General features: G+C 37.3%; 1 protein-coding gene across 2 annotated transcripts; it reads right to left on the bottom strand.

The window, feature by feature from the left end:
* Positions 1-4,228: 4,228 nt before the first annotated feature.
* LOC144449043 (piwi-like protein 1) lies at positions 4,229-18,398 on the bottom strand. Of its 2 annotated transcripts, none has more exons than XM_078139448.1 (18): positions 18,292-18,398; positions 17,171-17,466; positions 16,442-16,600; positions 15,780-15,994; positions 15,461-15,585; positions 14,801-14,881; positions 14,405-14,599; positions 13,859-14,033; positions 13,190-13,480; positions 12,353-12,540; positions 11,454-11,529; positions 10,700-10,900; positions 9,937-10,040; positions 9,088-9,158; positions 8,359-8,512; positions 7,295-7,420; positions 6,529-6,676; positions 4,229-6,143 (listed from the first exon to the last, which is right to left on the bottom strand). In XM_078139448.1, exons 2-18 carry the CDS (start codon positions 17,424-17,426, stop codon positions 6,027-6,029), a joined length of 2,682 nt encoding a protein of 893 aa, XP_077995574.1. In that variant the 5' UTR covers positions 17,427-17,466; positions 18,292-18,398; the 3' UTR covers positions 4,229-6,026. The 2 variants fall into 2 exon arrangements, with proteins under 2 accessions (XP_077995574.1, XP_077995575.1); XM_078139449.1 differs by lacking the exon at positions 18,292-18,398 and adding an exon at positions 18,093-18,115.
* Between the last annotated feature and the right edge of the window lie 259 nt (positions 18,399-18,657).

Below are 18,657 nucleotides of genomic sequence, written 5' to 3'. Positions count from 1 at the left end.
GAATTAGGTCAGCTATGTAGGTTTGCGATAGACCATTCATAGATTTGTCAGTGATCAATAACAGCTTAAATTTGATTCTATCCTGCACTGGTAGCCAGTTGAGCTCTATAATAATTGGTGTTATGTGATCAAGTACTTCTTGGCCCGCATGATGATCTTTGCTGCAGTGTTTTGTGCGTGTTGTAGTGGTTTTAAATGTTCATTAGGTATACCATAAAACAATGCATTTCCATAGTCGATTTTTGGAAGAGAGAATTACTTGAACCAGTTTTTGACGGGTAGATTTGGAGGGGGTAATGACGAATGTAGCCAATTTTGCGAAGGTGGTGATAGATTGAACGGCATGTAGTGGATATGTGTTTCCGATATGAGTGGTGGCAATCAAATTTATGACTCCAATATTACATGCTGATTGTGTCAGTTGAATGGTACTTGAGCCAATACAGATGTTATCAATTGGGCATGGAAGGCGACTGAATATAGATCTGATATATATATATATATAACACTTCTGTTTTGGCATTGTTAAGCTTCAGTTTATTCTCGGTCATCCACAATTTTATGTGGCAAACCGCAGTTTCCATAATTTTGACGGAAGGTAATAAGTCTGACAGAGAAAAGGAGAGGTACAGTTGGTTATCGTCTGCATACAGGTTGAATTTCAGGTTATTATGTTGTCGGATTAGCTGACCAAGCGGAGAGATGTAAATACAGAAAAGCAAAGGACCTAGTACGGATCCTTGTGGAACACCTAACTGAAGAAGTTGAGATGCAGAAAGTATGCCATTAACTGTTATGGTAAGATATGAACCATTCCAAAGGAATACCTGTGATGCCAATGTCAGATAATCTGGATAGTAATATGTCATGGTGCCGAAGGAAGCTGAGAGATCGAGGAGAACCAGAAGAACACTATTGCCAGCATCGAGTGAAGTGCAGATGTCGTCATGGACTTTAAGAAGAGCTCTTTCAGTATTGTGATTTTTTTTGTAGGCAGGCTGGAATTGTTCACATAGCGAATTATTAGAAAGATATGCGTTTAGCTGCCGTGCGACACTACAAATCACCACATCTCATCAGATTCCAGTTTCTATTATAAACTATAGGTATGACCACCTAAAGTTCGCTAACATACCAGTGACTTTACTATACATGCAATATTAATGCCCCATTACCAATGTTACAGGCCCACTTTTATGTGACATGGGAAACTCGTTTAAATCTTACATTTACGTTAGCTTTTCAAAGCTTGGAAATATTACCTCAAAGACTATGAATAACCTAAAAATGCCTCAATAGAAATAAACAAAAAACTCCAGATCTGCCAGTGGAAAACCCTTAGGACTCTCTCACCCCCAGAGGTCACTCATGCATTCAACCAACAATCAGATGCACCAACATTTTTACTGTCACAATGGTATTAAACTTTCTTAAAATATTTTCACCCTATGCTAATTTGAGATGACGTTGTCTTTTAAAGATGTGAAATGTTTACCAAGATAGTCTAAATTGCCTTAAAAGTCCAAATCTCCCCTACCAATGATACTACCATTACATATGTGCTGACCTTTACTATAATGATGACATTTAACTTTTTAAGAACATATTTCAACCCTATATAAGTCATAAAGAATAGTTTCTGATACTTGATGGTGCTGTCTTGTAAAGCTTGGAGATTATTGTTTGAAAGGGTGTGAACAGCCTAAAATTGCCTTTAAGGGTACAAAAACCTCCAGGGCTTCTAGGGGGAGATCAATAGTAAACAATAACAGACTGTAAACCACTTGAGAAATTACATGTAATTGAAAGCAAACCTAATGCATTGTATCAGACAACACATTAGAACACGTAGTTTACGTCGCTATGATTAATATATATATAATTTCACTATTGCCATCTACAGTTGTTTAACCGAGTCTGTCGTTGATTAGTCGGCCACACCCTTACTGATCTCCGATAAATTAAGTGAGTAACACTTACCGGCCTTTGAAAAACACTGTATATAATATGGCTTTGGAATAGTTGAAATTGTCTTGATGTTTCTGACCTTGTTGATACCAGCTCTCCTATTTCTGTGTGGAATACAGCGAAATAACTAAATCTCCTATCAAGACAAGCTTGTTGTTGAACAGGTATAGGGAACTTTTGATGAACTGTGTAGTTTTCAGTTGAATGGTGAATTAGCTCATGAATATGCTAGTCTATGTATGAATACTAGTATACTAGAGTCATGTAAGGTGACACGTAACTGAAACAATGGAATGGACCATGAATATACTAGTTATGTAAAGGTGACAAGTAACTGAAACAATGGACCACAGGGGCTTGAAGTTGGTCATATTTGTTTACTTTCTTTCTTCACAAAAAATTATTTTTTGTTTTACTTTTTGTATTGAATGGTGTATTAGCTTATGAATATGCTAGTCTAAGGCACATAGCCTTTAAGGGTCTATGCATGAATATACTAGTTATGTAAGGTGACATGTAACTGAAACAGAGGACCATGATGAATATACTCGAACCATTAACTTTAAAGGTGACATGCCACTGTAACAATGGACCACAGGGGCCTGAATGTAATGTAAGCGAACTCTTGCCAATTATAAGATTACAGGGTGTTTTAATTTGGATAGGAGAAGAATGGACAAGGTGTCTTTATTTAATAATAAAGAGTGGATTACATACAGCGTCTGAGATACAGCTGAAAGAGAGAAAAGTAGCCAGGGAAAGAAGGAAAAAAGTTTTATATCACCACAAAAATATATGAGTCAATTGATCAATATCACACACAAAATAAGTTATATTGCACCATAAAAATTGAATATTCAATTGGTCAATCAATGAACCAAATAATAAATCAATAAATCGATCGATCGTTCAATCAATTACATGCTCGCTGGCCCCTGTGATTGTATGCAATACTTCAGCTGTTGACCCTGTTTTGTATTGTGTTAGGAAGATCCATCAACAAGTTTCCCATTTTATGGTAAAAATTCCTGTTTCTTATGTTTTTAACTGTGATCATCGAACCATTGAATCCGGATACTCGGATGATAAGAAGTGTACACAAAGTATTATTATTAAACAGAAACAAATTGGAATATAATTCACGAATTTTCAGTATTTCGACACAAACACTGTATTGTAGTGAATGAATCACTGATGCCACTGGGTACACAACATTTGATAGACTCCTAACAAATCCTATTAACAAAGCAGTGACGTGTCAAGGACAGATTGATCAACAAGCAAACCCCCCCCCCCCCCCCCCCCCCCCCCATAGAATTTCACTCTCTCATCAACTCAAATTCAGACCACTATAGTAGTCTGAGGAACTTTAAAGTAGAAATAAAACTATTTTAAGCCTCTGGCACATATCATGTTATAATGCTATTGAAGGTACCAAGAATTCAAAGGATTGACTGACTCCAAACCTGAAAGACTTGACTTTCAAATAGTCGGCACAACATATTTTTGTTAAGAATTATTTCCGATGCATATACGACACTGGTAATCCAGCCTTTGGTTTACTAAGATAGACACAAACTAAATCTATTGTTCTTTAATGTGGTAGATTTACACAAGTGGGTGATAGTGGTTCCTCTGTTGTGTGATTCCTCAGACCACTAAAACAATGGCCCAATGTGATTTTCACCACTACTCACAAAACAGCACTGCAAGTTTTATAGAACTCTAAATAAACAGGTTTACAAAGACGTAGACATCAACATGTTGTGACATGATAAGTTTTTGTTTGTGTCTATCTTAGAAAACCGAAGGTTCAACTACCAGGTTTTAGTTTGTGTCTATCTTAGAAAACCGAAGGTTCAACTACCAGGTTTTAGTTTGTGTCTATCTTAGAAAACCGAAGGTTCAACTACCAGGTTTTTGTTTGTGTCTATCTTAGAAAACCGAAGGTTCAACTACCAGGTTTTTGTTTGTGTCTATCTTAGAAAACCGAAGGTTCAACTACCAGGTTTTTGTTTGTGTCTATCTTAGAAAACCGAAGGTTCAACTACCAGGTTTTAGTTTGTGTCTATCTTAGAAAACCGAAGGTTCAACTACCAGGTTTTTGTTTGTGTCTATCTTAGAAAACCGAAGGTTCAACTACCAGGTTTTTGTTTGTGTCTATCTTAGAAAACCGAAGGTTCAACTACCATGGTAAAATCAAGTTCCAAGAAACACGATCTTACACAACAATGGATGTCCATACATATTTATTGGCCATCAACAACAATAACATCAAATAATGACAAAAATTACAGTAATATAAATATATATAATATGTAATAAAATATGTAAAAAAAGAATATAACCTATCTGTGATCAAACTACTTTAGATCAGAGCTTCAAAACAAAACTAGTCGGGTAGTGTTTTTGTTTTACATAATTGCAGATCTACTCGTCAGTAATCAAAAAGCTGTATAGAACTAGAACTGTCCACATCAAGCTAAAGGGAATGCTACTCCAGGAAGTTCAGGCATTTTTGTTAACTTTGCAATGGAGTCATTTTATGGCTTTACATAACTTACATTATGTGCAATTGCCGAGAAATTTGAAGAGAAAATTACTGGCTGTCCATTGCTTACTGGCCTCTCCTATTAGCGATCACGCAGTCTAATGGCAATCGCACGTAATGTAAGCAACGTAAAATCCTAAATGGCTTTCGACAACCCAAGTTTACAAAAATGCCTTTATTTCCTGGAGTTGTGTTCCCATTTATACTAGTGAAATCTATCACTTTTATCTACGTATTAGTCAGTATGCATAATCCTCGCGTGTCTAAACTATGTGATTCACACACAGCAAAATCTTTCAACTAAATCAACTCAAAAATCTACTACTACCTGAGACTATGATCTGAGACAAAAAAAAGTTTGTTTATAAAAACATCTTTCACTCCGTAATAAGAATTGTAAGTAACTGATAATTGGAATGTGTTTCTCTAATATACTCCTAATGCAATACGCATGTCAAGAACACAATATGAAAGTAGGCATCATAATTTGAATATGTGATGATTTCAGACTTCCGTATATCTGGACTAAGATATGAATTTTTAGAAACATCATCTTATAAAGCAAGCTGAATCTATGACTCTCCTTTGTCAGTCAAAATATAAATTGGTATCACTCTATTGGATGTTTTCCGGTGATGGATACATTTTGTCTTCTCATTGCTGTAGCGAAATATCACTAAAAGAAGAATCTTGATTGTTTCCTCAGTACAACCTTTTGGAAACAGAGACTGATCACATATTGTATTTTTTATAGATGCAGTATTTCCTAGTCACTGTTCAAATGTAATGTATTTCTGTTCTTGACACGTAGGACACTTTTTTTGGGGTAAACTGAATTGTCAGCGGAAAATGACAATGTGGCGAGACTTTCTCAACTGAGATCTATTATTTATAAGATTTCCATATGTTGTAAATTAGAAGATAGCCTTTTGCATAGTTTGCCCATCTTTGCAATGATAGCACATTTCTTCAAAAAACAACAGGTGACCAGTAAATCAAATTACCATTTCTCTGCTGGTTAAAGTAACTACTATTACTACAATACTTCTGCAGACACCCTGAGCAAATACCTCTGCCTGCAAAGGCTAAGAAAATGTTTAGCCAAAATATCAACACAAGAAAACTAAATCTCTGACTTTTGATGAATTATCTCCTCTAAAACATCATATCATGATTTACTTTCAAGAAACAAGATTATTCCTTCTTTGTCACTTACAGCCTTTCAACACTTCATCAAGTCTCTCTTCCATATATCTTTTAAACACATAACTTCTATCCTTCTCTAGTACTTGTATTGTTTTAACACTTAAACTGTCTTTCAGTCTTTCATATATCTTCTCAACACATAACTAGAAAGGGTAATAAATCCCTGAATATTGTAAAAAGTTTATGAACACAGACCATCCTGGCAATACAGACTACAAAAGTCTTCCCAGTAAAACATGTACCAACTTCAGTTTGGTAGTACTTTCCATGTAGTTTCAGAACATCTTTGTTTTTGTGATGTTTACAAGAAGAACAGGCGATCAGACAGAGACAGATGTGGTTCTTTGTGCAGACTCTGTCCAACCAAGAAAGCCAGTTTGTGAGCATATTGGCATGGCGCTGGAACACGGATGGTGCCCTGTGGAAGCAAAACAGATAGAAATCGTTAAGTAATAACATTTGGGAGCCAAGTGCTTTTGTTCAAGGCAAAGAGTAGGTAAAATCTACCCTAGTATTATATCAGGGTTTTCCTTGAAAATGAAAATGGGAATCTATGCAGTTTTAACAGTTTTATTCTATACCTATGATCACATTCCTATGTAATGCTTTGGAGAAATTGCAAGCTACATCCGGCCAGTAATTTTCCATATCATATATAAGATACAACCATTATGGCCTTGATATGGGTTTCGCTGACCTTGGTCATAGGGCTTACAAGCTCTCCTAAAGTCGGGCCGCAAAACCCATATTTGGGGGCCGTAAAAATTACTATTATTACTAATTTTCAGATAGGTCATACTTACAGGCCAGTTATAGTAGAGGTGAGTCATCTTGTAGGTCAATCTCTGGATATGTTCAGGTTTCAGTCCTGTGGTGTCCCATGCCACATGGTAATGAGTTGGTGTCACTGTACCTTGACGTACAGACTGAGATACCAGGTAGAAATCATACCTGGATAGTAGTATATAAGTACGAAATCAAAACATTTCATTTGGTATAGCAAATATTATACCGGGCACAAGCCAAGTTGATAGACACAAACTAAAAGTATTGTCGCAACATGTTGATACAACAGTGATAAGCTATTGAACTGATGTTTGTTTAATTATAGTCTCAGTAGAGAGGAATTGCAAAGTTTACTGAGAGTGTTCCATGAACTTGCAGTGTGCTGTTTTGGGACTTCAATGTTTATACACTATCTTGATCACAGGATGATTAGAATCACACAACAGAGGAACTGCTATCACCCACTTGTGTAATCTACCATATTGAAGAACAATAGATTTTAGTAAACCAAACACTCGATTGCCAGAGTTGTACTAAAATGGCTCATTTTGTTCTCTTGGACTGGCTTGTTCTGATGATCATATCAACTTGATGCAATATTACATGCGTGTTCAAGCACGGTTCTCCTACCAACTTTCTCTCTTTCTAGAAACTTCATTTCTGCCATGATTTCCACCACTACATGTATTCCATACTAATACTGAGAACTTCAAGACTACCTACACAAGTCCTAAAAACATTACATTGTCATCAACATTGTCTTTTCAATGTCTGTCTACTCACCACTCTGGTCTTGTGACTTCGGTATCAATCACTGTACCTGGTGGTGGGTTGGACAGGTTGTGACCAGGGCTGTGGAAGAAACGGGCATTCACACGTTTCTTCACCACAATGACTGCCACTTTAGGGCTGTGAAAAAAATGGTGAAAATAAAATAAAAAGTTTGTCGCATATACATGTCGGAATCATATCATTGGGACAAATTGAAAAGGAAAGATACAAGAATACAATGTAACATGACTACTTTGTGAACTGGGTATATAATATGTTACTGTCACTTTCAATGACAATTTGTTCAGCAAATTATCAGTTCGGCATAAATTTTCTTGCCAAGGTGGTTTCAAATTTATTCCATTACTTGTGTCAACATTTACATTTATTTGTTCTCTTTGATTGTAAAATTTCAAATTTGTAAGTAGTTTCTCCCAACAGTTTTCAGTAGACTTTATTTATGTTATCAATTTAATTTGTGATTATTTATCAATTCTTAACTGTGGCATTATTTGTGTTCAGTAGCTTCCCATGCATTTGTACAGGGCCAGCAAGAGTGGTCATGAAAACAAATGCAACCATGGTGGAAATCAACAAAAGCAAACATCTACAATTTGAAATGATTTTCTCTGAAGTTTGGACAGCGTTTTTAAAATTGCGTCTGATTCCTGGGGTTTGTTGAGTGACTAGTTGCAGACGGTATTTCTCAACGCAAACAATTGTTGATTAACATAACAATACTATAAGATGTCAAGTTTTGACCTCACCACGTTTTCTTCCTTGTCCGTTGTGAGGTCAGGGGTTAAATTTGCCAAGAGAGCTACCGTTACTATGTGCGTTAGTCTTGTTTTTTCCATGTCTTACATTTCGATTATTTTTACTGACTCTTTGAAACTGTACTTGGGAACTCTATTTTAATTTTCTGAACATAGGATTTTGATAATGTTACATAACAGATCATCAAGTTGACATTAAATTTTATAGTCGGTCACACAGCTGTTACAGCCGGGCGTTGTAACTGGTAACCGGCTATTATCTACATCACTGAATACTGAAGAGATTGCATGATCACTTACTTGTACTCGGCACCAAGCTGTTCAAAGCATTTCAGCAGTTGGGGTATTTCATGTTCTACTACAGCCGGTAACTGACCATCTCCCACACCATCACGGTAAATAACAATCCTCTCTGGTAGCACGTTGTTGACTTCATGGTACCGCTTCAGAGCAGCTGAAAACAATTTGAACGAAAGTCAATGAATCTACTTGTTACTTAATTAATATATGACATTTGAGCATTTACGTGTAACTGTGAAATAAATTAATCTAGAACAATGGCTATGGGCCATTTTTTGGACAACAACATACATAATTTTCTTCTAGCATTTTGTAATTATCATGCAACAGTATTCAACTTCAAAATAGAAAAAAAAAATGGCATTGCATTTCTTTCCAAATTGCAAGATTTTGGAAGTTCACAAAAATTCATGCATTCAGCAATTCACAAGATTCGTTTCATGTGTATCATATATGCTGCATCAGTTTTTTGTTGAGATAAACCATTAATTAAAATTCATGTACTATTTAGGGTTCTCAAAAGTCTAAAAAAGAGAAGCTAGCAAACTTTTCACTTCAGTGATGACATTGATGAGAATTTATTCTTGACATTCATGCTATATACAAAGGGAATGTATACCAAAATAGAGGGGTAGTACACAGAGGGGTAAACCAAAGCAAATAGAAGGCAGTGTCCCCCGAGAACAATTGTGGAGAATGCTGCTACTGATAAAAGCAACCTTTTGCTACCTTGCATGCAGACCTTGAGTCCATCAATCAATTCCTGACCAGTGTGTTGGAATGTTACTCGGGAATAGAATCTGTAATTATAAATAATGACACACACATTTAAATTGAAAATTGTTCTTTACTTTACTTGCAAAAACAGCTCTATCAAAGCTGTGTGTATAACATGAACACCTAAGACTATTCACATTGAATCACGGAGCAATTCCTGGTTCAGCCAAGGCCCTGACTAATATTTTACCTACAAGAGATGACAAAGTCTGGACAAGAGGTTCAGCTGGCCAATACTGTCGTGTATTAATCTCCTTTCTACTAGGGGATATTTGTTTGTCCACACAAAAGCCTACAAGTTGGGAAAACAAGGATTAACAAAACCTGGCTGACTGTCCTCTCAGTTGGCTACTTTTACATCTCACAGTCTATGGATATCATTTATGATAATGGTGTCTGTATGGTTTAATAGTTGGTGTGACTGGTTTGGGATCTTCTATTGGTTGGTTTATTTTGTTTTTGGAGTCATTGTACAAGATTTCAACCAGCCTTGTCCCCTATCAACCCAGTTACATATAGAAATTTGGAACCTGGTAGGATAGAGGTTGCTGTGTGACAAAGTTAATCCTATGTGCTTACACAAGCTACAATGGATTGTTTGCAAACTAGCTTACTCTTTCTTTCAGGTGGCACTAAGAATCAAATGCAATCAGCCACTCTCAGTTATCAATGATTTTAAAATGGTTTGTTTGATTGTGGCTATAGCTATCAACATATTACCTTTAGTGCAAACATCTGTCGGATTCAAGAATTAGTAAACACACACAAACTAGATCAGAATTTCAAATAACATTCAGATACCTTGTTAGGGTTTGGTTAGTACTTGCAATGAATGCTCCGATAGACTGACCCTTTGTGGCAGAGTCATGGTAGCAATCAATTCCGACGACCATAAACTTCTTGATCTACAATATCAGAAAAGAAATATATAAAACCTTATAATTGTACTGTATCATGTTGTCATTTCATAGTACTGTGTAAACCGATGACAATATTATGATAGACCCCCCCCCCACCCATGTATCCATTTGGCAAGTGTGATGTCACAAAGTAGAATGTTGCACAGAGGGCTTGCAGTGTTCCCTGCAGCTGTATACTTTCACAGATTGTAAATCACTGATGTAGTGTACTTACCAATAGTCAATCAGAATCCATCTTACAATATATACAATCAACGAACCACCAAACAATAACGATAACATTGTTGTCTTCACTCTGTGCTCATGATCTTTTCAAACAGAGCACTCTGAAGAATTGTACCTGTATGTTTCAGTGCATTATGTGTTCCATTCGTTAAGTGAATTCACTCAGTGCTTACATTTGGGAACGCATATGGTGTTGTGTCAGATGTATGTAACAAGCGCTCACAAAAGAACAAACGACCGTAAACGTAACAGCCAAAAAAGAACCCGTGAAGTACTACAATACATCAGATTTTAATCAGATTCAGCTCCCCTCTGCCTTCTTCTGCTCTAATTTGGAAGAGCCGCCATAAAAAAGTACAGCTCCTTACTCTGATACTCATTCACTAGAAAACATTTCTTTGTGAATGCATTCTACTAACCGGAATTTCCAGAGCCCACAACTCTCCACCGAGCTTGCAGTTTAATTGCATACCAATCTTAGTGGCTACAGACATCAACATCTGCCTCTTGGACAGTGTACGAGATAGCACCACTTGGCTGGGTACTGGGTGATCTATGCAACAGAATTTCTTGATGGCATCATAGCGATCTTTCCTATTGCTTGGTAAAATACACACCACCTGCAAGTCAAAATAAATTGTTACTGGGTAAACATTAGTGATGATTTGCTAAGGGAAGTAAGTAGGTTAAATCTACCCAAAACTCCAGATGTTGAAATAAATAAAGAGATTTATATAGCACCTAGAATCCATCAAGTGATGCTCACTGGCGCTTTACAATAGATACTGTCACACATAAGCTCTCTCAAAACGGTATGTCTTTAGTCTTAATTTGAAAGTCTCATTACTCAGATCAGAGTGGACAGTGTTTGGCAGTTGGTTCCGGACAGTATTTGGCAGTTGGTTCCACAGAATTGCAGCGGCGTAGCTGAAAGATCGATCTCCATATGATTTAAGTCTTGTTCTGGGAACCTATTGAAGGGCGAGACCATTTAATGATTTATAGGTGAGAAGTAGAATTTTATACGGAATTCTGAAAGTCACCAGAAACCAATGGTTTCCAATCAAAATTGTTGTCACTGTATGCAAAACTATATCTCATATATTTGTTGAGGTACCATGATTTGCATAAATAAAATGATACATCACTTTAAATAATCAAGGTAAAACATACCATTTGAGTATTGGCATTCATCTGTTCTTTGATAGTTCTCAGGTACGTCTCTGTGCGGTCTTCAGACAGTTCACACCTATTGAGGACATTAAGAAATTGTGACAGCTGTTGTTATTCATATAGTGTACCTTTGTCACCTTCTTGAAATTCCTCTCAAAGATGCTATATATGCTGTTTTGACAATTCACAATTCATGAGTGTATGTTGTCTAGATTTGACACTTACAATAACACTGTAGATCAGTTGGTGACATAAAGTCCTTTGTCATCGAGAGTCAAATATGAGAAATGACAAAAGTCTTGTGTCACAAAATATTGATGTGAACTGCTAGTGAATTGGCATCGGTATAGATAAGATCAACGGTGACAGTGAGAATCATTTTCTGAGTGGCTGCTTAACATTTCAGTGAACTGAGACATGGCTACACGAAAATGTTATTGAATTTAAGGCTTGAGTACTGAACTGTTCAGCAAAGTCCTACTTATTGAGACGACACGATCAAAGATCAACTCAGTGCCGGTTCTATCATATTGCAGAACCAATGAAACAGTGTGTCTAGTCTTGACACAGAATGACCACAATATAATTCTTGTATTTTCTGTGCAAATGCATACAACTTGGTGTGTTGTACACAATTAGATGAACATACGAGACTGAATATTCATGGTCTCTGGGTTCATATGAAAATTTCAACTCGGTCAAAAACAGGTAAGACAGGTGACGACAGCCACTATATGGCCATGCTGATGGAATGTCAGTGAAAATATTTGATTTGCTTCCAAAAGTTTGGGACTGTGATGAAGATTTTAATATTATTTTGTTCAACTTGTAGTTATTTCTGTACAAACATACACCCCATGGTAGAGAGAGAGAGGATTGTTGGAGATCAATATACTTACATGGTAGGTCTAGTTACTCTCATGCCCATAGGTCCACATACACGTGTCAATGTCTGGCAAAAATCATTGGCAGTTGACTGGTCTCTACGAGTGAATAACAAGATCCAGTTCTCTAAGTGAACAGTTGAGATCAGTTCATTTCCACGCATGTCACGGGACCAGTCTGCTTCAGCTGGTTTGTAGTTGATCTGTTATAGGAGACCAAAGTTTTTACAGTCATCGTCATCACACATAATCAAGCACAAAGAACATGACATAATCAAACATGAATAACAAGACAATCGTTTACAACATCACTTGGGTAAGTGCAATGAAGATAATTTTGTTCTCCTCACAAAATTAAATCTACATTTTCCTGAAAAAATCATGGGTAGCATAACAAAATATGCGAATCAGCATTGTCTGCGTGTGTGTCAAATATTATATCAGGATTCACTGTTGTCAAGACTATATGTTTAGCTCATTTTGGTTCACAGATGGCAAATTTCTATTGCAGGTACTATACAAACCAAATTGATAAAGTTGATCAGCTTTCAAAGCAATTTTTCTCTGAACATTGCAGGATTAATTTTCAAGCCGGCTGTTGCAAGATTGATTAGCAGGGTTCATACAGGACTCTTGAATCAGTTTTCCATGAGATCGAGTTAGGTCATTTTCCAAGAGTGTGACCAGTGAAATACGTATAATTTGTCAACACACCTGTTTTTTTCTTGTATCTTATCTGACCCTTTACAACATTGATGTTGGACATTTTTCCAGAAGTTTCCAGTTCTTTGATTTACTAGAACTTTCCATGAGTGTATGAACCCTTGGGTTGGATCAGAATTTTAAGCTTACCTGCTTGGATTTCTGATAGATTTTCTCTGGTGGAAGGATACGTCCCATAAACTGAAGCAGTCTCTCGTCAAACTTGAGTCCCCAGTTTGTCAGTTCCTTGGAGGCAGCTTCATTACCATGAATATCTCTAATAAACTTCAGTAGTTGTGTTTGACGTTGTTCTGGACTCACTCTGGTATGGACGGCAACATCTTTCATTACGTTGAAGTCACTACGCATCTCATCAGTCAGACCAGTTAGTGTGCACAACTCAGGAATAAGATTAATTGGTCCTGCACCACGCTTCTCATCCTACAAAACAAAGGTCATTGCAACCTCACCGTCATATCCATACATAGTAAATGAAAGTGGAAATTTTATACAAGTAAAATAATGGTACCTAGAACCTATTTTTTTAAATTTTTTTTTATTTTTTTTAAACATTATTGAAAATTTGGTTAGTTGCTCTGCATTAATTCTAGTTCTACTTGGGGTCTGGTACTGTTGAGGAGTTCCTTGTTTGCAGGATAAAACCATACTTATCCAATACTTATGGTGAAGGCTGGACTTTGAATTCTTGAGAGGTCATCACACCAACTCGAATATTGTAACCATGCAAGCTCTATTATTTCCACTTTATCGTCTCTGGAAGAGTTTCACTGCACACTGGTGCATACTATCTTGACTTACCCGTTTCTTGGGCAAACTGACAAGGAGTGGCTGATGTGGGTCAGTGATTTTCTTCTCATAGGCCTTTGCATAGTATTCCATATAAGTCATTTCAGACCCATCACTGCTTTGAAATTTGCTGTCTGGGTTTCTATTCCAATCGATATCATCTATTCGATAGGTTCTGTTGTTGTATCTGAAAAAAATAGTGCCAATGGTATTGAAGTACAACTGACTTTAATAATTGCTGGATTGCCAAAGGATGACAGAAATGACCTAGCATATTTACATTCTAAGAGTGCTACATACAGGAGAATACACTTTCAAGGTTTTGGTCATCCATGTGGAGACCTGCTATATACATGAGAACATCTGCAGTACTTCAAGGTTTGGGCCCTCCATGCAGAGACCTGCTACATATATGCCTTCGTTACTTTCAAGGTTTTGGCCATGTGGCCAAGTTGCTTATCATGAGCACAGACTACCATCTTATAATGTTTAGTGGATGGCTGTATTCAGCTATATATACCAAGCATAAGTAGATTTCGATGGAAAGATTGTTGTTACCTTGTCAAGACGATTTCTCCAACCAATTTCTTGGTAGCATTGTCATGGAAGTTTCCACGGCCTCTTTCATACATTTCATACAGTAGATCCAATACTGTATCTTGTCTGAGAATCTTATGAGATACGTCTGCACATAACATGACGTTGGTCTCATACTGTAAGATAGAGCTGATAAAGCCTGGCCACAGTTCAAGTCTGGAAAACAAACATTTAAGATTATTTGTAGAATGATCACACCCTCATTGTCATATTATTTGCATACAGGTATGCAGTACTATTTCTGGTACTGCACTGCAGTGCAAATACCACTAGTATGCACATGCAACAGTGCAAGTGATCATTGGTATATGTAACTATCTTTTTTCTAGCGGGTAGCAAGCATTGAATTACACTTACTTGTGTTTAGGTACAGCAATGGGATGTAAAGGACTGTAGTAGTTTCTCCCTATCTGCTTCATGTCAATCAGACCAAGAATCCTGGAAGAAAAAGTGAACACAAGTTTTTTCATCTGAGGTGTACAGATTCCTAATGAAGGGAATTTATATGAATGTTTACAAGATTAGTAAACCGTTATCAGCTCTACCTAATTTCCTCTTTCTGTTAATACAGTGGCCTCAAACATAAACCTTTGAAAAACACCTGCTGAAGTTATGAAGATATGCAATCCGCATTTTTACAACTCTTGTTTTCCTACGGAAAGCATGCTATAATCTAACAGCGATATAAGCAAACAGACACTATTGTTGCTCAATGTGTGGCTGGCAGCTGAAGGTCGGGTACCTTTTGGTTTGTGCATCAGATATCAGATATAGTCACCCTGGTAATCAAGATAGTGTGTATACACTGAATCATGTTGAAAGTGACCACTTGAGAAAAACTTACGATCAGAGACCCCCCTCTCTTGTGAGTGTAATAACATCAACGTTCATTGATAGCTTACATCGACATGTTCCAATGCTAGTTTTTGGTTATCTGTTAGTTTCCAGATACCTGACTTGTTGTCGGAATTGTCTGTAAATTCTCTACACCCCTGTCCCTGATGTCTATATACTCACTTCTTAAATATCAGATTGTACAGATGCAAACATGTTGGTGATGTGGGTGGCAGCTCATTTGTCAAGGTGATAGTTATGTTTATAGCAGCACCGTCACTTCGACGCTTGGAGACTAGTTCTGTTGTCTGTAAGAAACAGCAAAGTATAAAAGAGAGACAAACAATTCATAAGTGTAATGGCTCACATGTAAAAAATTATCGACTGAATCATGCATCCATCCATACATACTACATCATGTACTCGCACACATACACATGAACTCTCTCATGGACCTACAATATTTTAGTTGGACTTTTGACATAAACAGGCCCCACTTTACCTTTTGTTCTAGTCTTCTTGGCAGAAACAGCATCATGCCATCAAAAGCTCTTGGTCTTTTCAGAATTTCGTCATGGTCATTGAGAAGGCTATATCGCAGGTTCTTGCTATCAATTTCTGGATTGAAGTCAACGTGATACTGGTACAGACACCATTCTTTACGGGTATTCAGCCGAAAGAAGTTAGTAGTCAGGGGTATCGGAACACCAGCTTTACCTGTTATAACAATTAATATTTACAAATATGTCAAATATGAGCTTTTTGAAAAGTTAACTTAGAAAACAATGAGAGTAAGACATCTGTGGCTTGTATTGTTTATAATTACAAATATGAAAGTCTCCAACTCAGTTCGTCAATCGAGGTGTGAAGCCCAATTTTCTTACTTTGTAATGTCATTCATACAATGTTATTTAACATCATTTTTGCACAGTTGTAAATAAAATAGTGTAGCCACCCTTCATCTATTTTGAGTAAAATGACCAAAAAATGTTCATCAGCTTGGCAGATCAAATGATTTACAAACATTATAACACGCAAGCAGTTTAAATTTTTTTATATTAGCATTGAGCTTTCGATCTGTCTTGGTTGACGATCCTCATCAGAATGACATATTCCATACTTACAGCTGACCACTAGGGGGCAGTATGACTTCAAATTTTTTACCTGTTTTATTATCCTTGACGTGAGCAGGTCTGGTTTTGGGTTCTATGGGCAGAATGATGTCATCACGTTTACCAAATCTACTACGTATGGGACCTCCAATGGATAGGTTTGCCAGCTGTGCAAGAACACCTCCCATACCAGCAGCAGCAGCAGCACCACCTATGTAACAAGAACAAAGAACACAGTATTATTCGTGTAAGGGTGGTAAGGTCAAATATACCCAGATATATTATTAGGGTTCCTCACCATAATTACACTATAGTATGATGTATGGAAATCTGTGCCAGGTAATATTTTATTAACACAGGTACATCAAACTACTACACATGATTAATCTCAATGTCTTCAGCTTTTCTTGCTGGATATGTGCAACACATCTGGTATTTCATGTTACCCACTTTTCTGCCAAAGTCTGGTTTGTTCAAGTTCTGAGGTACATTTTGCACCTTTCCGCTCCTTGCATGGTTTGCTTCTGGGGTGCAACCCCCCCCCCCCCCCCCAACAACTCTAATTATGCAAACTAATGTCATACAACTGCAAATACACAAAATTTTAAAATTTAATATCGTGTCAATATTACAAGAAATATGACACCTCTTCAAAAACCTGTGTGTACAGGGACAGGATACAAATCATAACAAATCTGGGTATATCAGAGTAAATATAGATATTACACTGTGTCACATTCAATTGGTCACATACACAGTGCAAGGGAACTGAAGTTTTTACCTCCTCCAGGTGCTGGTGGTTGAGCCATTCCACCACGAGAACGACCTCTCCCCGGTGCAGGAGGTGCTAAGGGTTCAGCTGGTGGTGGTGCACGTGCACTCGCTGCCAAGCTTGGTGGCGGCACTGCTGCTGGAGGGGGTGCTGCAGCAGCTGCGGCTGGGGCTGCAGCTGGGGCTTCTCCTGGCCTACGTGCTTGTGCTGGTTGATCAGCTCCCCGGGCACGTCCCCGGGCTCTTCCACGTGCTCGCCCTGTCATACTTATTTACCTGGTTGATCCTATGCAGATTTTTGCTTCACTGAAAAAAAAAATCACTGTGTTTAAACATAAGCCATGCTACTACAGTAAGCATGGAAGACAAATGAGGCAATATTAGTTGAGTATAGCAAAGTGAACTACGATACCCCCCCCCCCCCCCCCCAGTTTACATGTCAAGTTTCTCTTTTAACTCAAGCATGAATACCATTTTTATGATGGTGACATTTTTCTACTATATAAAATTACCATCACATTTGTAAAGTAACATACATAATTGTTATTGCTGATAAAATGAAGGTAAGCCCCTTGTGCTGCCAAATCCTTGCAATACAACTATAAAAAAAATCTTGATCTTCATAAACTAGTGAAAGTTGAAACCTGATATGTTTTTAACTCTAGTCACATACTAAGTGATATTTCTTTTTTGGCTATGAACATTTTTTTGATTGTCATAAAATGCCAGAAAAATTAAACATTTCAAAGATGGACATCACGATATTACGCGGCCCACAACATTCCAATGTGCAATGAAATATAGCTGCCACTGTATACTATTACTGTACAAGTTCATTTGTTGATATTCCACCAATCTCTTGGAATGTTGGTTACCGGGTAAAGCTATGTCAACACAACACTTCGACCTTATTATATAAGTTTTGTGAGTACATGTACGATGACGCGTTGTGCTAATAGCAAGGCGGGTAATAAAAACATCTTCCACCATGTGCCGTATGCAAATGAGTACGAAACTTCAAAAAAGTGAGCAATTTTTCATGTAGTCCTCTTCATCAAACGCCTCTCATTTGCCTCGGATAAATCGACGTGTCTCACTGAAAAGTTGTCTGGCAAAAGAATTATTACATACTGTGCAAAAAAGGAACAAGTGACGCCAGGGCTTCTAGTCGCTACGACTTCTAAATTCTACCTTCTCATCACACATCCAACGTGTACCTGCGTGGTTATCTGTGAGCAAATCGTGGCTTCCGTAAATCCACGAAGTTGTTGATGTCGCCAGACACGATAATTAGTACCACCAAAATATTGTAATTTTTACAAACACTGCATAAAAGTTTTCCTTCCGTGAATCGTTTACAAAGTATAGCTGGCGTAGTTCCCTACATAGTACAAGAATGTCTCAGAGATTATCAATCAATCAATCGGATATGTTCGTGACCTGTTTGTAATTTGCCCACCATTTTATTTGCACAAGATTACTACAGGTCAAGACCCT

Source organism: Glandiceps talaboti, chromosome 18 (genome assembly GCF_964340395.1).
Source record: "Glandiceps talaboti chromosome 18, keGlaTala1.1, whole genome shotgun sequence".
NCBI lineage: Eukaryota > Metazoa > Hemichordata > Enteropneusta > Spengelidae > Glandiceps > Glandiceps talaboti.
The sequence above is the reverse complement of the archived record's forward strand: the minus strand, read 5'-3'. Positions and strand labels throughout refer to the sequence as shown.